At 46.0% G+C, this 17531-nt stretch overlaps 1 protein-coding gene across 1 annotated transcript in view; it reads left to right on the top strand.

The window, feature by feature from the left end:
* The window catches only part of UBN2 (ubinuclein 2), a 199070-nt gene that overhangs the window by 28324 nt on the left and 153215 nt on the right, over positions 1-17531 (top strand). The window contains exons 6-7 of the mRNA XM_018571668.1: positions 8629-9118; positions 9193-9263. Coding sequence (XP_018427170.1) covers positions 8629-9118; positions 9193-9263 — 561 coding nt within the window. The remainder of the gene's footprint in view (positions 1-8628; positions 9119-9192; positions 9264-17531) is intronic.

Below are 17531 nucleotides of genomic sequence, written 5' to 3'. Positions count from 1 at the left end.
CCCCAATACTTTTGTCAATATAGTGTATATCTTTCTACTCCACAACTCTTCCACTCAGTGCCCTTGTGTGTCACTAATCTACTAACTGACTTATCAATCTGGATGTCACAACACTTCTTAAAACTGAATTTGTCAAAAACGGAGCTCATGATATTTCCTCCTACCCGTGCACCTTTCCCCAACTTTTCCCCATGAGATTGATAACACAACTATCCATCCCTCCCCCCATGCCAAGGTGCTAGGTGTCATCCTGGACTCAGACTTCACCTTTCTGTCCCACATCCAATCCCTATCGAAATACGCCTTCACCTTCGTATCTCCAAAATACGCCCCTTCCTCACCAATGAAACCACAAAACTACTAATCCACTCGCTTGTTATCGCTCGTCTTGACTATTGCAACTCCATCCTCACTGGCCAACCTCTACACAGGCTGTCCCCCCTTCAGTCTACCATGAATGCAGCTGGTAGACTCATGAACCTAACCAACCGCTAAGTTTCTGCAACCCCCCTCTGCCAATCCCTGCACTGGCTTCCACTCACCCAAAGGATACAATTCAAAATATTAACAACCACTTACAAAGCCATCCACAACTCTGCCCCCGTTTATATCTCAAACTTTGTCTCAAAGTATCACCCCTAACCATCCCATCTGCTCTTCCAAAGACCTCCTGCTTTCCAGCTCCCTTGTCAACTCCTCCCATGCTTGCCTCCAGGACTTCTAGAGTCCCTCCCATCCTCTGTAACGCTTAACCCCAACCTGTCAGTCTATCTCCCACTCTGACTGCCTTTAGGCAATCCATTAAGACTCATCTCTTCAGAGAAGCCTATCCCACCTTACCCTAACCACTCAACCATCAAACAATCCCCACACAGCTACCTCCTCATGTATCACTTGCCCCTCCCTATTAGATTGTAAGCCCTCACGGACAGGGTCCTCCTTACCATCTTGAATTGTTTTGTAATTGTCATGTCTTCCTTATAATGTAAAGTGCTGCGCAAACTGTTGGCTGCGCAAACTTTTACATTTATAAGTTAACTTTATGTATGTTCATTATTATTATTATACAGGATTTACGTAGTATGAATCCTGTATAATAATAATCATGAACATACATAAAGTTAACTTATAAATTCCCCTACTCAGTTACCCTTCCAAATTGTCCCCATCACAATGCATTCGTGCCATTGTTACCTAGGCCTCAAATCCAGTTTGGAAAAATTCTACAGAGCACTCTTTGCTCCATTCCTTCAGAGCTATTTTAAGTTTGTTTGTTTGTTTCCCTTTTTAAACTTCTTTACCCAACACTTAACATTGCTCACATTAATGACTGCATCACCATATACAGTAAGCTCCCAGATATCCTGCACCCATGGGGATTGGTAGATGCCAGATAACTCTAAGTTTCTGGTTGCTTGAGAGTTCTGGTTGCTTGAATGCCAGGTAATGGAGAGTTTACTGTACATTCTTTGTGTGTGTATTTCAACAGCCGAACAAGCTCCTTTTGTCAAAACTCAGTTGCTGTTCTCTATTTCAACCTCATACATTACTTTTTCATACCCCCACCTTGCACAGATATTGATTTTAACCCCAATGCATCTTCTGATGGTCACAGGCCTCCCCACCTCTTGATCCACTAACAGCCCTGGGGTGCCTTTTTGAGAGCATTAGTCCATTGGGCTGAAGAGAAGTGAGAAAGTAGGTCCGTCTCCCAATTATGGAATGGAAGAGATTTAGTAAAGGACAATTTCTCCTGTAGTATACCATAAATTAGGGCTATGCCCTTAATTTTAGTGTGTGGATTGTGGTAGAATGTCCATAGGTTAGTGGGAAACTGAATATCTGGCAGTTTGATGGTCTCCAGTAGATTGCGAATTTGAGGTAATGGAATAATTCAGTATGGGGAAGATTGAATTTACTACAGAGGTCTGGGAAGGATCTAAATGTGTTCCCTACATAGAGATTAGAAATCGAATGGAATGGGAACTCCAACTTTTAAGATCTAAATCGGGAATAATGATCTCTAGAATATCAATAGGCTGGGGAAGGAGTGTAGTGGTTTCAGTGGCAAACTTAAGAGAGCATAAGTGTTTCTACGCACCAATAGACGTCCTAATAGGAGGGGACGTATGGATGTTAGATAAGCCTAGACTCGTGGAAGCTAGAAGATAATGGATTAATCCGTGCTGGGGTATTAGAGATTGTTTAATTTCCCACCACAGCACATCGGGAGATGGTCGGAACCAACATTTCAATTGCTCCAAGAGTACTGCCAGATAGTAATCTTTTATATCGGGTAAAATTACTTTTAACACCGTACACCATTACATTGATTCATATATTTGTGCAATAAGTGATTTAACAGGCAAAATGTCTGTTTTTATACAAGTATATCATATTTATCGGTAAGCACTGTTTGAAAATGTTGTATGTTTTCAAGGATGTTGAAAAAAAGTCAACAATTTCCATGGAAGTCTACTTGATATTTCACATGATTTTGTCAGGAAAATTGACAATCATATTTACTCTAGAAATAGGTTATTCACCTACATGTGCACCTAATTCACATTTACTTGGTTACAAGAAGACTTGTTTTGTTTTCTTGCATCAGACAAACTAAATTCACATAGTTCTTTATTAGCACCTGATTTTATTATCCGTGACAGCTGAAAGTCAGATTCACAAAGCTGTTATCACATAGTTATCATATAGTAATAACAAATTGGATATTGAAGTTCTGAAAGATAAATATGTTCAGGCTGGCTTTCATTCTTCATTTATGTTCCTTTATCTCGAACACATATTATGAAAGATGTTTATTGATATTCTACATTGTATCAAATAATTTTTTTAGTATTAGATATTTTTATTTTTACTAGTTGCACTAGTTGTCACTTTCAGAAAAATTCACAGAGTTGTCTGTACCATGTACATGAATCTGGGATTGTTTACACCACTTTTATTGACACAATAAACTGTTCTTGTGAAACTTTTGAATTATCCTATATGTGTTGAGTGGCCAGGGCTCAAAATTTCAGGTCCTGAGCTACTAGCCAGGCCTTAAAAGTTATTCGCCACCAGTTGCCCTGCCTGATCCCACTCCATCCTATTCTACTTGTGCACAGATATACCGAGTGTACCTGGGAACAAACAAATCATTCTCTTGCTGGACCAATACCGGCCATTGCACAAACACACACACAACACGCGCAGCAGAACACGCAGGGCATTACATGCAGCACAACACGCAGGGCATTACATGCAGCACAACACGCAGGGCATTACACGCAGCACAACACGCAGGGCATTACACGCAGCACAACACGCAGGGCATTACAAGCAGCACAACACGCAGGGCATTACACGCAGCACATTACACGCAGGGCATACATGCAGCATTACACGCAGCATTACACACAGGGCTTACATGCAGGGCATACACGCAGGGCATACACACGCAGCATTACACGCAGGGCATACACGCAGAATTACACACATGGCATACACCCAGAATTACACGTAGGGCTTACACGCAGGGCATACTAGCAGCATTACACGCAGGGCATACACGCAGGGCATACACGCAGCATTCCACGCAGGGCATACACGCAGCATTCCACGCAGGGCATACACGCAGCATTCCACGCAGGGCATACACGCAGCATTCCACGCAGGGCATACACGCAGCATTCCACGCAGGGCATACACGCAGCATTCCACGCAGGGCATACACGCAGCATTCCACGCAGGGCATACACGCAGCATTCCACGCAGGGCATACACGCAGCATTCCACGCAGGGCATACACGCAGCATTCCACGCAGGGCATACACGCAGCATTCCACGCAGGGCATACACGCAGCATTCCACGCAGGGCATACACGCAGCATTCCACGCAGGGCATACACGCAGCATTCCACGCAGGGCATACACGCAGCATTCCACGCAGGGCATACACGCAGCATTCCACGCAGGGCATACACGCAGCATTCCACGCAGGGCATACACGCAGCATTCCACGCAGGGCATACACGCAGCATTCCACGCAGGGCATACACGCAGCATTCCACGCAGGGCATACACGCAGCATTCCACGCAGGGCATACACGCAGCATTCCACGCAGGGCATACACGCAGCATTCCACGCAGGGCATACACGCAGCATTCCACGCAGGGCATACACGCAGCATTCCACGCAGGGCATACACGCAGCATTCCACGCAGGGCATACACGCAGCATTCCACGCAGGGCATACACGCAGCATTCCACGCAGGGCATACACGCAGCATTCCACGCAGGGCATACACGCAGCATTCCACGCAGGGCATACACGCAGCATTCCACGCAGGGCATACACGCAGCATTCCACGCAGGGCATACACGCAGCATTCCACGCAGGGCATACACGCAGCATTCCACGCAGGGCATACACGCAGCATTCCACGCAGGGCATACACGCAGCATTCCACGCAGGGCATACACGCAGCATTCCACGCAGGGCATACACGCAGCATTCCACGCAGGGCATACACGCAGCATTCCACGCAGGGCATACACGCAGCATTCCACGCAGGGCATACACGCAGCATTCCACGCAGGGCATACACGCAGCATTCCACGCAGGGCATACACGCAGCATTCCACGCAGGGCATACACGCAGCATTCCACGCAGGGCATACACGCAGCATTCCACGCAGGGCATACACGCAGCATTCCACGCAGGGCATACACGCAGAATTACACACATGGCATACACCCAGAATTACACGTAGGGCTTACACGCAGGGCATACTAGCAGCATTACACGCAGGGCATTAAGAGTGGAAATTTTGAGCCCTGTGAGTGGCAAACTGTAGTTTTGCTTTAATGCTTTTTTTGGACAGCAAAAGCTTTTCTGGGACACCTCCCATGCAGGTAATAGTGCTGTCTGATGCATACACTTTGAGGCTAACCGTTGCAAGATTTACCTGCAGTTCCCGCACTAATTGTTTAGGGCTTTTTGGGAACTTCTTTTCATCAAGCTCTTGGGCTGAATTTTCTGGGCTGGCCTAGACAAATTAGCAGTTGTTGGGGATTATTTTCTTTTCAGTAGAATGTTTGAACAAAATTGGTTATGGTGCACAGATCCTGAATAACTAGGTGCCAACCCCTGGTTAGGTAACAATAACAAAGAAAGAAAGTTGGGGGGTTTTAGGCACCTAAATGACAAGTCCAATAAACTCTAATAAATTATATTTTTCATATATATATTTTCGTTTAGAGTCCATACAAAAAGTTAAAAGCATCAGTTAATGCATATAGAATGTAAAAAAAGGGGACACACGACTTAGAGAACCTCCTAACACCCCCTAAGTTCCAGATTAGAGGTAAAATTGCATGATCAAAAATCTAAAGACATGATTTGTGGATAATAATACAATATTTAACCAAATACATTTCATAAGAATAAAGAATCCATTTCATGGTAATAAAAACCTCTAGTGGAACAAAATTGGTAGGTGGTAGTGCAGTACTTGCAATGCTCAATGGTAATGCAGTACTTGCAATGCTCTCTACGCGCTTCGCGCCACTGGGCGCTTCATCAGGAGAAGGAGTTGGTCTAAAAATCATACAAAGGAAAAGTATAAATACTCAAACATATTAAAAAATAGAATATCAACACAGAGAAGTGCCAATTAATCTTACACCCTCAGTGTGAAATCAACAGGCCGAGCGAACCAGTGGGGCATGTGTTCCCAGGGTGGAGGAGGATGGAATAAGAAGGTCAGGGGCTGTTCCTATGAAGTGCTGTTGATATAATAATGGAAAGGCGTACACTCATGTCCAAGGTATATCCTTCTGAGGTAAATCATACACATGTATAAAAATGTATTTTATATATGTGTGTGATTTATTCCATTCCAGGCACTGGGTCTTATAGAGCTTTGGCTAAAAAGACCTTTCAGTTAAGTTCTGTTTGTAAAACTGGAAACAACCAGTGGAGTGTTTTAAAGGGTTAAAAAAAATGATGTCCCAGTCAGTAAAATGTATTTATCAGCAGCTGAAGTCATTCATTCCTCATTCATAAATTCCTTTGATTTCTCTCCTTTCTCTGTAAGAGGAAGGGGAGAGGTCAACCATGTAAACACCAGCATGTGATTGTTCATCACAGCAGTCACAACGTACCCAGCCACTCAGATCGGCTCCGTATACTGCGTCATTGTATAGAGCCATCTAATGTGAGCTGATTTGCCGCCCATGGGTCTTTTTTCCTATGACCGTTATAAATTGCTGTGGAGAAACGCAAGTCCACCAATCCTCTGTTCATAAATGTACGATGGTAAAGGGGTGTACTGCAAGGGTTACGTGCTTGTTTTTGGCTTGGGACTATAAAAAAGAGATTTTATCTGAACCTTGCAATACTCTATTGATGCCAAGGAATATTCCACGGCTGGATTAGAAAAGACAGGCTCAAGAGAACAGTCAAGCTGCCATGGTTTGGGTAAGTACCGTATATATTTCCTTTTTCCTAGCCTAGATGAAAATGATGGTTTGTATATGCATGTTAGCTCCTTTGTGATTAGTATTAAAGTTAGGTGTTTAAAAAGAGTTGCATTAAAAAAAAAAAAAATGTAAAAAAACTTTTTTTTTTACCCATGCCCTCCACCCCCATGTACATGCATATACAGATGCAAACACACCCGGTCCAGTGCGCCTACACAAAAAAACAATTGTGCCACACATTATGTATCACCACGAATGTGCAAGTGAGTTTTTTAGCACCATCACTTACTGTGAACTCTAAATTTAGCGGTAAAGGCTTTTAAAGTGTCGCCTATGGGCAATTTTTAGGTATCATCGATATGTGCCATTTCACTGACACGCACAATTTTAAAGAGGAATTAGACTTTTTTTTTTTGCATATATCTACTGCTAGTTAGCAGTGAATATATGCCCCAACAGTTAAAAAAAATAAACCTGGCAAATACCAACAAACTTACCTGTGACAGCAGTGCTTGCTCACGCTGTAGAAGTCCCGACTTCCACACACTGTGAAGGAGGAACTGTAGGTGGGTGCATGCGCAGTACCGATCGTCGGTGGATAGCATCGATAACACTGACTAGACGCAGCCGGGAGGTTGCACGCATGACAGACTCCATGGGACCCGAGGAGTCTGTAGTGGATCAGAGACTGGCACCAGCGCTGGAAATACTTTGAAAAACGAGTGGAAGGAAGAAGCTGTTTGGATCAAGAGGCATCACACAAGGTAAGTCCTTAAAGCAGTATGGGGGGTGGGGGAGTTCTAGATTTAATGTCACTTTAAAGCTTGACATGCTTGCTATCTATTTACCTGACACAACCCAAAAACATTTTTTTATACCAAAAATGTTTCCTAAAAGTGTATTTAATGTTTGTGTGAATATTTTGTGACATTAAAGTGACATTAAACCCTCAGATTTTTTAACATAAACCAATACTGTAATGTGTGCCTTACTGTAATCCATGGTAGTTTCCCTTCTCTTTGCTGCTCTTATTTTTAAATCCTTATCTCTTCTCATGCTGGGGGAGAACTTCCCTTTGCAGCTGGGTGCCTCTTCCTGTAGTGCTGGCTCAGGTTGTGAACCTGCACAGAGACACCATGTATCCATTCCAGAGACAAGGCAGTCTGCTGCAAAACAGAAGTTCTGCCCAGCATGAGAAGAGATACAGATTTAAAAGGAAGAGCAGCAAAGAGAAGGGAAACAACCATGCATTATAGTAAGGCACACATTACAGTATTGTTTTATGTTAAAAAATCTGAGGGTTTAATGTCACTTTAAATATTGCAATTAACAATTCATATTAATATAGTTATATAATATAATTGTTTTGGGGGTTGTATACAGTTTTGTAACCAAAAATGTTGATTTTAACGTGTGTGTAAAAATGAAAAAATGATTCCGGGAAGCAAAGTGGTTAAACTCAGATTTCATTACTAGAGACATAAGAAACTGGTTGGTGGTTTAACTTTGGGGCAATATTGGAAAACAGAAACACATTTGGTTGGAGTAACTTGTTAAATGTATACTGAGCTTTAGAGAAAAAAAACCAAAAGATATATTCTAGGGATTGCGAGTACTAAAAAAAAGTATCGGTACTCGTACTCAGACCCAAAAAAGTGGTATCGGTGCATCCCTAGTATATTCTAACATAAGAATCTCGGAAGTATACATACTTGGGAATACATTTTTCTCTGTCCAGGTTTGTCCCAATCCTGTATGCACTGTTTAACTTGGAGCTCAGGCATAACCCTGTGCCAACCCATAGTCCAGTTGATGTGTCATAAAGTGGCTGTTGGGCACTAGATAGGGTTGTTATCTAGTGCTCCAAATCCAGGCTAAAGTCGAGGATTACATTAAAGTATAGTAAGTGGTTTTGAGGCCAGGACCTTCCAGGCATATTGTGGGTACCTGCTGTAAGGGAATTCTACTAGGATTTTAACATAATAGGTTTTCTTGTAATATATTTTCCACAGGGTTTTAAGAAAAATGTGTTTTCAAATCATTTGTCTAGTTTGTAAATAGACTTGTGACAATTGCAGAATGACTTTGTAGATCAAAGTGACTCATCATATTTATACATCATTGTTATGTCTTACTTTTATAGAGTAATGGCCTTTAATGCTCACAAGCCTGACAAAAAGAAGAAAAAGCTTTACAAAGATTCTTTGTCCCTTGCTGCCATGCTTCGGAAATTTCAGAGGGAGAAAGATGCAATGCGGAAAAATGAACCGAAACAACTCCAACAGTCTCTTACTGTAGGCAATCCTCCACCTAAACCCAACCATGCTCCTGTTGCCAATGATTTATCTGACCTGACACTTGGTAGTGACCCTGTTCTTGCTATCTTTGGTGGTGGCAGTGAACGAGAACTTTTACAAGAAGCAGAAAGTGCACTTGAAATGCTTGGTGACATTGATTTTGATAAACTTTTGGACTCTGAATCTAATGACAGTCCCACAGCTTCTGATCTTGGAGAGAATGGTAATGTTGGGCAATCAGCAAATCAATCTCATGTACAAATACCCAAGCAAGTACCTCCTCTTCCTGAAGGGTTATCAACACCGTTAGAAAAACGTATTGACGATCTGCGAATGGTATGTAAATCAATAATTCAATCTATCGTGTCTTTGACTCTGTCCATTTGTTAATTACTTTGTTTTCCACACAGGCAGCAAAAATGTTTGATGAAGAAGGTAGAAAAAAGTTTTTCACTCAAGAGATGAACAACATATTATTAGAGTATGTATACTATATTGCTGGTATTATAGTTATTTTGGGTAAAACAAATATTACAAAAGAAATGTCTTATTGAATTTTTGATTTTTTTTCCCCCCTCATCTGAGTGTAATAATAGTAACAAAAGTACAAAAGCGTACACAACAATCTCGTATAAAACAATGTATAAAGAAGTAGTACAAAGTCGTACATGACAATCTGACAGGACGATAACTGCATAAACGTAAGTTCTACACATGACACATTCGGTTAACTTATGTTTGGATTAGTTTAGGCACCTTAGGGAGACGTGCTGGCGAGTTTGCAGGTAAACCGAACAGATGTAGTAGAAATAAACCCCAGCGCGGAGTTGGTGGTGGGGACATCCCACAAGTGAGCCCAAAGGAAACCATACATTGAGTGCCAGTAGCTTTGTGTCCTGAGATTTGCTATGATGAGGTGCATCGGAGGTGGAGGAGAGGAGACAGGAAAATGAGATGGAAAGAAAGGCAAGGCCGAGAGGAGAAAATAGAAAAAGGGAAGAGAGGAAGAGGGGGGAAGAAGGGTCAGGTGGTGTGTAGGGGAAGAGGCAATAGTCGATGATTCATTACCAAAAATTCCATCATAGAGTGAGAAGATGTCGGTGGGTTTCAGAAGGTGTGTGTTTCTCTGTCCAGGGTGACCTTATTTTTTCAAACTTATGCATGGTATGCTCAAGTTGTGCCGGTCTCTTCTCATGCGACATTATCCAATTGACCGTCAAGGGCAAATTTGGGATCTTAATCAACTGATGAGTGCAAAAGAGAAGAAATTAGATAAAAAAACACGGTCCCAAAAGTTAGAGGCAGTCAGGCATTGCCACCATATGTGGAAGAAGGTGCCCAATCCTGTGCATCCCCGTAAACAGAGCGATGAGGATTGCGGGTTACATTTTGCAACCCTCGTGGGTACCATGTACCAGCGTAGCATTACTTTATAATTGATCTCCAACATACTAGAGCACCACGAGCTGGACTTCGTAGTCAAACAAGACTTCTGCCACATGACGTCTTCCAGAGGGGACCCTAGATCCTGATCCCATTGAGAGACGTAAGAGGGGGCGGGCGGATTAGACTGTAATAATAATGAGGAGTTGATAGGGGAGATGGTACCGGGGGCGTGGGGATTGTCACGACAGATCTTTTCAAACAAGCTCAGGCTTCCGAGGGTGGGGGGGCCGTCGCTGTGTTTGGTGAAGGATGAAGTTTTTGATTTGGAGATGGCGGGAAATCTCCTTGGTCAAGAGAGCATAGTGGTCTCGTAGGTATGGAAAAGGCTTCACTCCCAATGTCGTTTGGAGTCTCCAGAGATGAGTGAGACCATTGTCTGCCCAGGCCGCAAAGCACGAAGGGTTAGAGTAAGCTGGGGAGAAGTTAGGGTTGCGAAGGAAGGAGAGCATTGGTAAGTGAGGTGACATCAGTCTAGCGGGTCGGTTAAGAGCATCCCAGAGTCTGAGGGAGAAGGATGTAATGGGGTTAGTCAGAGAAGGTCTCTGTTTGGGGGGGGGAGGGGGGCCAGAGAAGATTGGCAATGGAGGTAGAAGGCAGAGATGATTTCTCTAAGGTCACCCACCCAGGGATTTCAGTCATAGCGTGGTACTTAGTCAATTGCCCAATTTGTGCTGCCTGAAAGAATTTCACGAAGTCACAAAGAAAGGACATTTTTATAGCCACTATCCTAACAAGCCAGGAGAGATGATAGCTGGACCATATTTTGAGGAGTCCTGTTAATTTCGATATCGCCGGGTAGGTGGCTTTATATTATGTATGGTAGGAGGGGGTAAAATTAATGCCCAGATAGTAGAGTGTGTTCGGAGACCATCGATAGGGGAAGTCTTCCTTCAGGGATGTCACCATTGAGGTTGGCAAGGATATATTAAGTGCTGTAGATTTAGATTCGCTGACACATAGTCCCAATATGGAGGCAAAGTGTTTGAGGATTTGCGTAAGATTACTGAAGGAGATTTTAGGGTGAGTAAGGCACCGTCAACAAAGACATATTTTATGGGTGACACCAGCATAAGAAATACCAGAGACATCCGGAGAGGAGCGGATTTTACATGCAAGGGGTTCCAAGACTAAGGCAAAAAGAAGCGGGGACAAGGGGCATCCTTGTTATGTGCCCTGCCAAATATTAAACATCGGAGAACGATAGCCAGAGTACTTAACGTGAGCTGAGGGCTTGCTATATAGAGAGGTGATCCAGGTAAGAAAGTGTTGGCCGAACCCGCCAACGTTGAGGGACGTCGGAAAGGTAAGGCACCATGTCAAAAGCAATTAATATCCAGCGACAGCAGCACAGTAGGGATATGATTCGTGTTGGCAATGTGCGTAAGTATGGTAAGTGACATTCTCGACCAAAAGGCACACCGGATCTGAGGTAGTTGAAAGAGGCAGTCTTGGGAAGCAAATTAATGGCATGTAAAACCTCTTGTTCCGCAATGGGCTCTTCTAATGCTGCTGCTTGAGACGCTAAGAGAGGTGGGAGGTGGAGTCCCTCAAAGAATCGGTCCACCTCCTCCATGGGAGATTGATCTGGGGCGGAGTATAAGGAGGAAAGGTGTTGGTGGAAGAGGTCATACATGGTAATAGGGTTTCAGGTGAGGGAACCCGAGGTGGTACGTAGCTTGAAGGGTTTAAATGAAGGGTCTAGGGAATGCAACCTATTCACCAACAGGGTGTCTGCTTAGTTACCCTTAAGGTAATATTTATGGGCTGTGCGGTGGAGCTGCTTGGCTGCAAGGTCAGTCAGTAATAAGTTGAGTGCGTGTCGTGCTGCCTCCAACTTGGTCTTGTTGGACGAAGAGGGGGTCTGAGCAAAGTCTTGTGCGCAAGAATAGTATTTCTGCTCTAGAGTCGTGAGGTGTCGGAGTCTCTCCTTAAGTTTAGAGGCCAGTTGAATGCGTTTTCCCTGAAGCACAGGTTTGTGGGCTTCCCATAATAGGAGTAGGGACGTGTTAGGTGTATCGTTAAGGGACACGCATTCCGTCAGATAAGAGGCGATGGTCTCTCTGGTCGTGGGGTCAGACAGGAGGGAGTCGTTCAAGGAGTGGAAGTGTTCTTAGGGGACAGATCAGAGAGGAGCAGGGAGACTCCAGAGTGGTCAGACCATGGGACTGGAAGGAGGCGTTAGTGCATAATGTAGGGCACCATACAGGGTGGAAGGAAAATATGGTCAATCCTGGCGAAGACGTCATGTGGATGGGAGTAGTGGGTGAAATCTTCCTTCTTAAGGTTCACCTCTCTCCAGCAGTCAACTAAGGAGTTGTAACACACCAGGTCTCCTCTAGGCCGTTTCTCGTATGGATCTCCGCTACAGATATGTAATGGAGGAGTTTTGTTTTTAGCTAGTAGTAGATTGGGGGAATGTGACCTGAATCACAGTGCTTCAAACAAGAATCCTCCCCTTACCATTACATTGCAACAAGTAAAGATAGTACAGTCTAATATGTAGCATACAATCTTAATTGCAGAATTAGAAGTAATTTTGAAAAGGAGTAAGGTATTTGCGATTTAGGAGTAAGTTGTGTAGCAGTCCTTCAGGGAGTATGAGGAAATGAGGCAATCAATTCCCATTCAATCTGGAAGCAGGGGAGGCAGTCACTATGGCAGATGCAGTTAATGCAGATAGAAGTTGCTCAGCAGTGCCACCCAGCGGAGTCAAGTATGAGGCCGAAAGTAGTAACACTACGTATGGAGAGAGTGAAGTCTGATGGCTTGTCTGGCTTGAATTGAGGGGAAAACCCCAATGGAGGATAGCTGTAATCTAGGAGGTGGTGTCGGCTGGCAGTGGTTGGAGATGTGGCTCCGGCCAGCCCGTGAGTAAAGGGAGATTCGTTGTGAGCCGAGGAGGGATCTTGCCTGGCGTCAACCCACTTGCACGAACGCCAGACAAGTGAGTGTCTCGGCTTAAGCCGACAAGGGAGGAGGAGCCACCTGAGATCGTGGACAATGACGTCTCTGGGGCTGTGGCGGAACTCTGTGATGCGCCCGGACTGATGGACGGGTACGTTTGTTACAGGAGTGAGGCGACAGGAGATTAGCGAAATGCTTTGGCAGAGTGCGCGTAGATAGGAGAGTCCTTGGATCTATCCCTGTGGGGGAGAAGGACAAGGTTAGAATCTCCACAAATGATGACTGAGCCCATGCTGCAAGCCTGTACCTTGGCTAAAAGGTCCCTGAAAAATCTATTTGGTCTGTGTTAGGGGCGTAATAGGAGACCAAGGTGACCTCAGTGTCATGTAGGAGTCCCGTGATAATTAAATATCTAACCAGGGGGTCACGGGTTTCCGTGTGGCAAACAAAATTGGTTGATCAACGTAACCCGATCAAGACTCCCTTACAGATATCATTAGCCATGTATACGTGTGGGTATTGAGGACTAAAATATTTAGGGCAAGATGTTTTGGAGAAGTGGGTCTCCTGTAGGCAGATAATGTCAGCATGAGAGGATCTAAAGAAGCGGAATGCCCATGTGCGCTCGTTGGGGGAAGTTAAATCCCTGTACATTTGAGGCTCACAATTTTTAAGGGCATTGTTGCAAGAGGGGTGAAGAACGCCAATTATGCCCACCATTAATTGGGAAAGGGTTTTGGGTGTAGAATGGCGCCAGTCCCCAGCACACCACCTGACGAGAGAAAAGGTAGGATAGCAGTACAGGATGAAGAGAAAGGAGGGGAGAGATAAAGAAGGTAGGCTATCGGAGTGTAGCAAGTACAAGAACAACAAGTAGCGGTATATACAGCAAGCGGAAAAAATCTGCATCAACGAAGGAACGTTGGGTAGAGGGATCCATGAGATCTCAATCTACCCAAGGTCTGGGGAGCACAGGGACTAGCTCCCCCGGACAAACCTATTTAATAGTATGCCAAGTCAGTACTGAGATGAACAACTAGAAACATACAAATCTATATATGAAATCAGTAATTTTCTTACAGAAAACAAAACCGTACAATAATATTGCAATAAGGAAACAGATGGTGTGTGGCAGGCCAGCCCTGAGGGTAGGGGATTCAATTTGGGGCTATAAGGAACAGGGGGATGGCAAATTGACACGGAGGGCACCATTATAATACCCCAGGCAGTGGTCGACCATCAGGCCGGTGGCGACCCTAAAGGTATTGCGCTGCGGTTATGCAGGAAGGGAGTCGGGGGTGGGTAGGGAAGCATACAGGTTGAGAATCAGGGTCCCCCGAGGCTGACCAGTCACTGCACCCCACCCCTCAGCTCCAACTCATAAGGCTGGGGAATAATCTGTGTGGGAAAGGTGTGGGGACAATTACCGTCCGATGAACCAGGAACAGGAGCTCAAAAATTGAAACATCCACTCAGCATGCATAGCAGGAGGGCCTGTGATAGTAGTGACTGGAGCAAATGCGAGCAGGCCCACCATGTGTCAGTTGTAAGGTAACCCCATTTGCTCGCAAAGTTGTTGATGGAGTGGTAGACAGAGACCTTGCTAAATTCGACCAAAGCAGATAAAACAAAAAAAGACCAACGGCTGACCTGTCGGATCTCCTTCGAATAGCTGTTCAATGCCGGTAGTGTAGTTGGCAACGATGCGGTGGTCGTAAGGAGTCAGCGTTAGGATCGGTGGAAAATGGGAGAAGGTGGTGAGCACCGCCAGGGGGTGAAGGGGGGCTGCAGCAGTGAGTCTCAGCGGTGTTAACTCGAAGGACGGTCCTTCGGGACACTGCCGGGATTCCCCTCAAGCGGTGTCATGAAGGTCGTTGGCAAATACCTGGGAAAGGCTGAGCGGTCTTTAGTCCGACGGGCTCGGACGCGGTGTCATCCTTGACGCGGGTCCAAGGGATTCCCCGGAGTGGTTGTGGTCGGAGTCACTGCGAGGGCGCTTGGAGGTGGTGGCAGAAGTGTCGGGGGGGTCTTGTGCTGGCGAGCGAGGAACTGTAAGGCCCAGGGCCGACATCTTGGCTTGGGTTTCTTCAAGGGTGCCACATGGGTGTTGCTTCCCGCCATATGAGAAGAGTAAACGGAAAGGGTATCCCCATTTGTAGGGAATATGGCACTTGGTGAGCACTTCAAGGCAGAGTTTCAAAGCTCTCCTCTTTGAAATGGTAGATGGAGCCAGGTCTGTGAACAGCTGTTATTTGTGAGCCTGGAAGATGAGCGGTGCTTGGGAGGCCCTGGTTCTGGCGGCTATTAGTAGCGTTTCCTTCTTGCAGAAAAGTGAAGTTTCACCAGAATGTCTCAGGGCGGACCATCCACTTTCCTACTGGTCAGTGTACGGTGAATCCGGTCTATCTCTAGGCGGACCACGGGAATTTCAGGGGCTAATTCCTGGAAGAGAGCAAGTGCTGTTGAGAACAGGTCTGAGATATGCTTTAGCAGACCTCTAATGCGCAGGTTGGATCTGCGGGACCTGTTCTCCATATGCTCTAGCTTCGGTAAAAGGGTTCTCTTGTCCTCTCGAAGCGATTCCAGCTCTTTAGCATGATCCGCAAGATCACTAGAGCTGTCATCACATTTATCTTCCAGGGTCGACAAACTGCATCACCAGCAAGCATCCAGATAAGAAGGATACATTTGTTTTAACAATGCTGGGCATCTATACCATCTTGAAATAACTTTATAATTCTTCTCCTGACAAAGGCTGAAGATAGAGGATGCATGAGTTAGGACATATGCTCTAGACCAGTGGTCGCCAACCGGTGGTCCACAAGAAGATTTTGGTGGTCCCCGGGCCACTCTGATGCTGTGCAGGCTGGGTCGTCATTGAAGAGGCACAGAGGCTACGGGGCTCCCTCTCACTGACTCAAGCAGGGGCTGTCACAAGGAATGCGCGGCTCTCAGTACAGCACGGGCTCTGCAGGAGGCGGGGCATCTCATCTGTACCTGAACTGAGCAGGCTGCGGGACATAGAAAAAGTGGGGAGAAGCCAGGTAATAGTGGCACAGTGTGGGGGTGCCAGTGGTTCTCAACCTTTCTAGGGCCGGGACCACTTGGTAACATTTGCCAAGTTGTGGTGACCCCCAACAGTAAAATTTACGAATGACGTGGCTGCTGCAGCGACATCTGGCGGCGTGGCTGGAGAACGGACACTGCTGCGCTAGGAGAGGGCTGAGGACTTTCACCTAGCACAGCAGAAATCACACAGCGACCCACAGGTTGAGAACCACTGTCTTAGGCTAACGTGTTAGCCGCATTTGTGGGAGGAATCGGCGTCCCCCGCAGCCCTCTTAAGGAGCCGCCCGCTCAGGCTTCCGGATGTGTTGAGCTCGGCGTAGCAGTGACGTCATTTCCAGGGGGATCCGCTCGTCGCATCCGGTCCAGCGGTCACGGTACGAAGTCGGGCAGGTCGTTTCCCGGGAGTTCTCGGCCAGTGCATCCACCACTAGCAGGTAATATTTTCGTTCTCAAGCCGGCGGTAGTTCTCGGTTATTCCGCCCCTCTCACGGCCGCGGGTGGCTTATCCCGGGTTCACTGTCAGTGACCACAGCACCGCGCATGCGCAATGCCGCTCGCGTTTTCTGGCATTGGGGGCAATTTTTATTTGTTTTCGTCCACCTTACAGGTACTTCTGGTCCACGGCTGGTGCGGGTGAGTACCCTAGGTGTTGGGCATGGGGCTGTCACTGGGGGTCTGCACCAGCATGCTCGGTCCGGCGTCAATTGGACAGGGGGGGGTGCCAGCATTGGCAGGGACCCGACTGAGGGCGGGTTGGGGCCGCCATACAGCTAGCACCTGCTGACCACACGCACGTTGGGAAACTCGGGTGTCAGGCGTTTAGGTAGTTAGGGCTAGGCTGCACGTCATTTTCGGAGGACCCGAGGTTATAGATTAGACACAGGGTAGTGCCTCGGCCTCATTCATACGTCGCGTCTTACGTACATCCTACACTGACGAATAGGTCATCCGGCTGCCTGGCGTGACCGTCCGCATAGACAGGCTCAAGTAGGGCTTTATTTGTCACGTCTGCCATGGCAAGCATTATAGTTGGTTAGTGGCCACGCACGCACACCTGTCCTTAGTAGCCATGCTAGGTTACAGTCAGTTGGGTTCAGGGGTGTCATTCCGCCTTTCTGTCTCATATTTTTCAGTGAGGATCGTTTGACATGTCTCACGTCTCTGAGAGCTTAGAGGTGGCATCATTACCGGCTACGCCGGCCAGGGGTTCCGAACATGGAAGCGCCCCTTCCATTAGAGCGTGGACTATCCCCAAGCTCGTACTGGAGCTTCAGAAGAGGGGCATCCCCTTTTCATCCACTGCAAGAAAGGCCGAGTTATTCAGACTGCT

Source organism: Nanorana parkeri, unplaced genomic scaffold (genome assembly GCF_000935625.1).
Source record: "Nanorana parkeri isolate BGI_ZX_2015 unplaced genomic scaffold, ASM93562v1 scaffold1801, whole genome shotgun sequence".
NCBI lineage: Eukaryota > Metazoa > Chordata > Amphibia > Anura > Dicroglossidae > Nanorana > Nanorana parkeri.
Note: the sequence above shows the minus strand (reverse complement) of the source record. Positions and strands in the feature narration are given on the sequence as shown.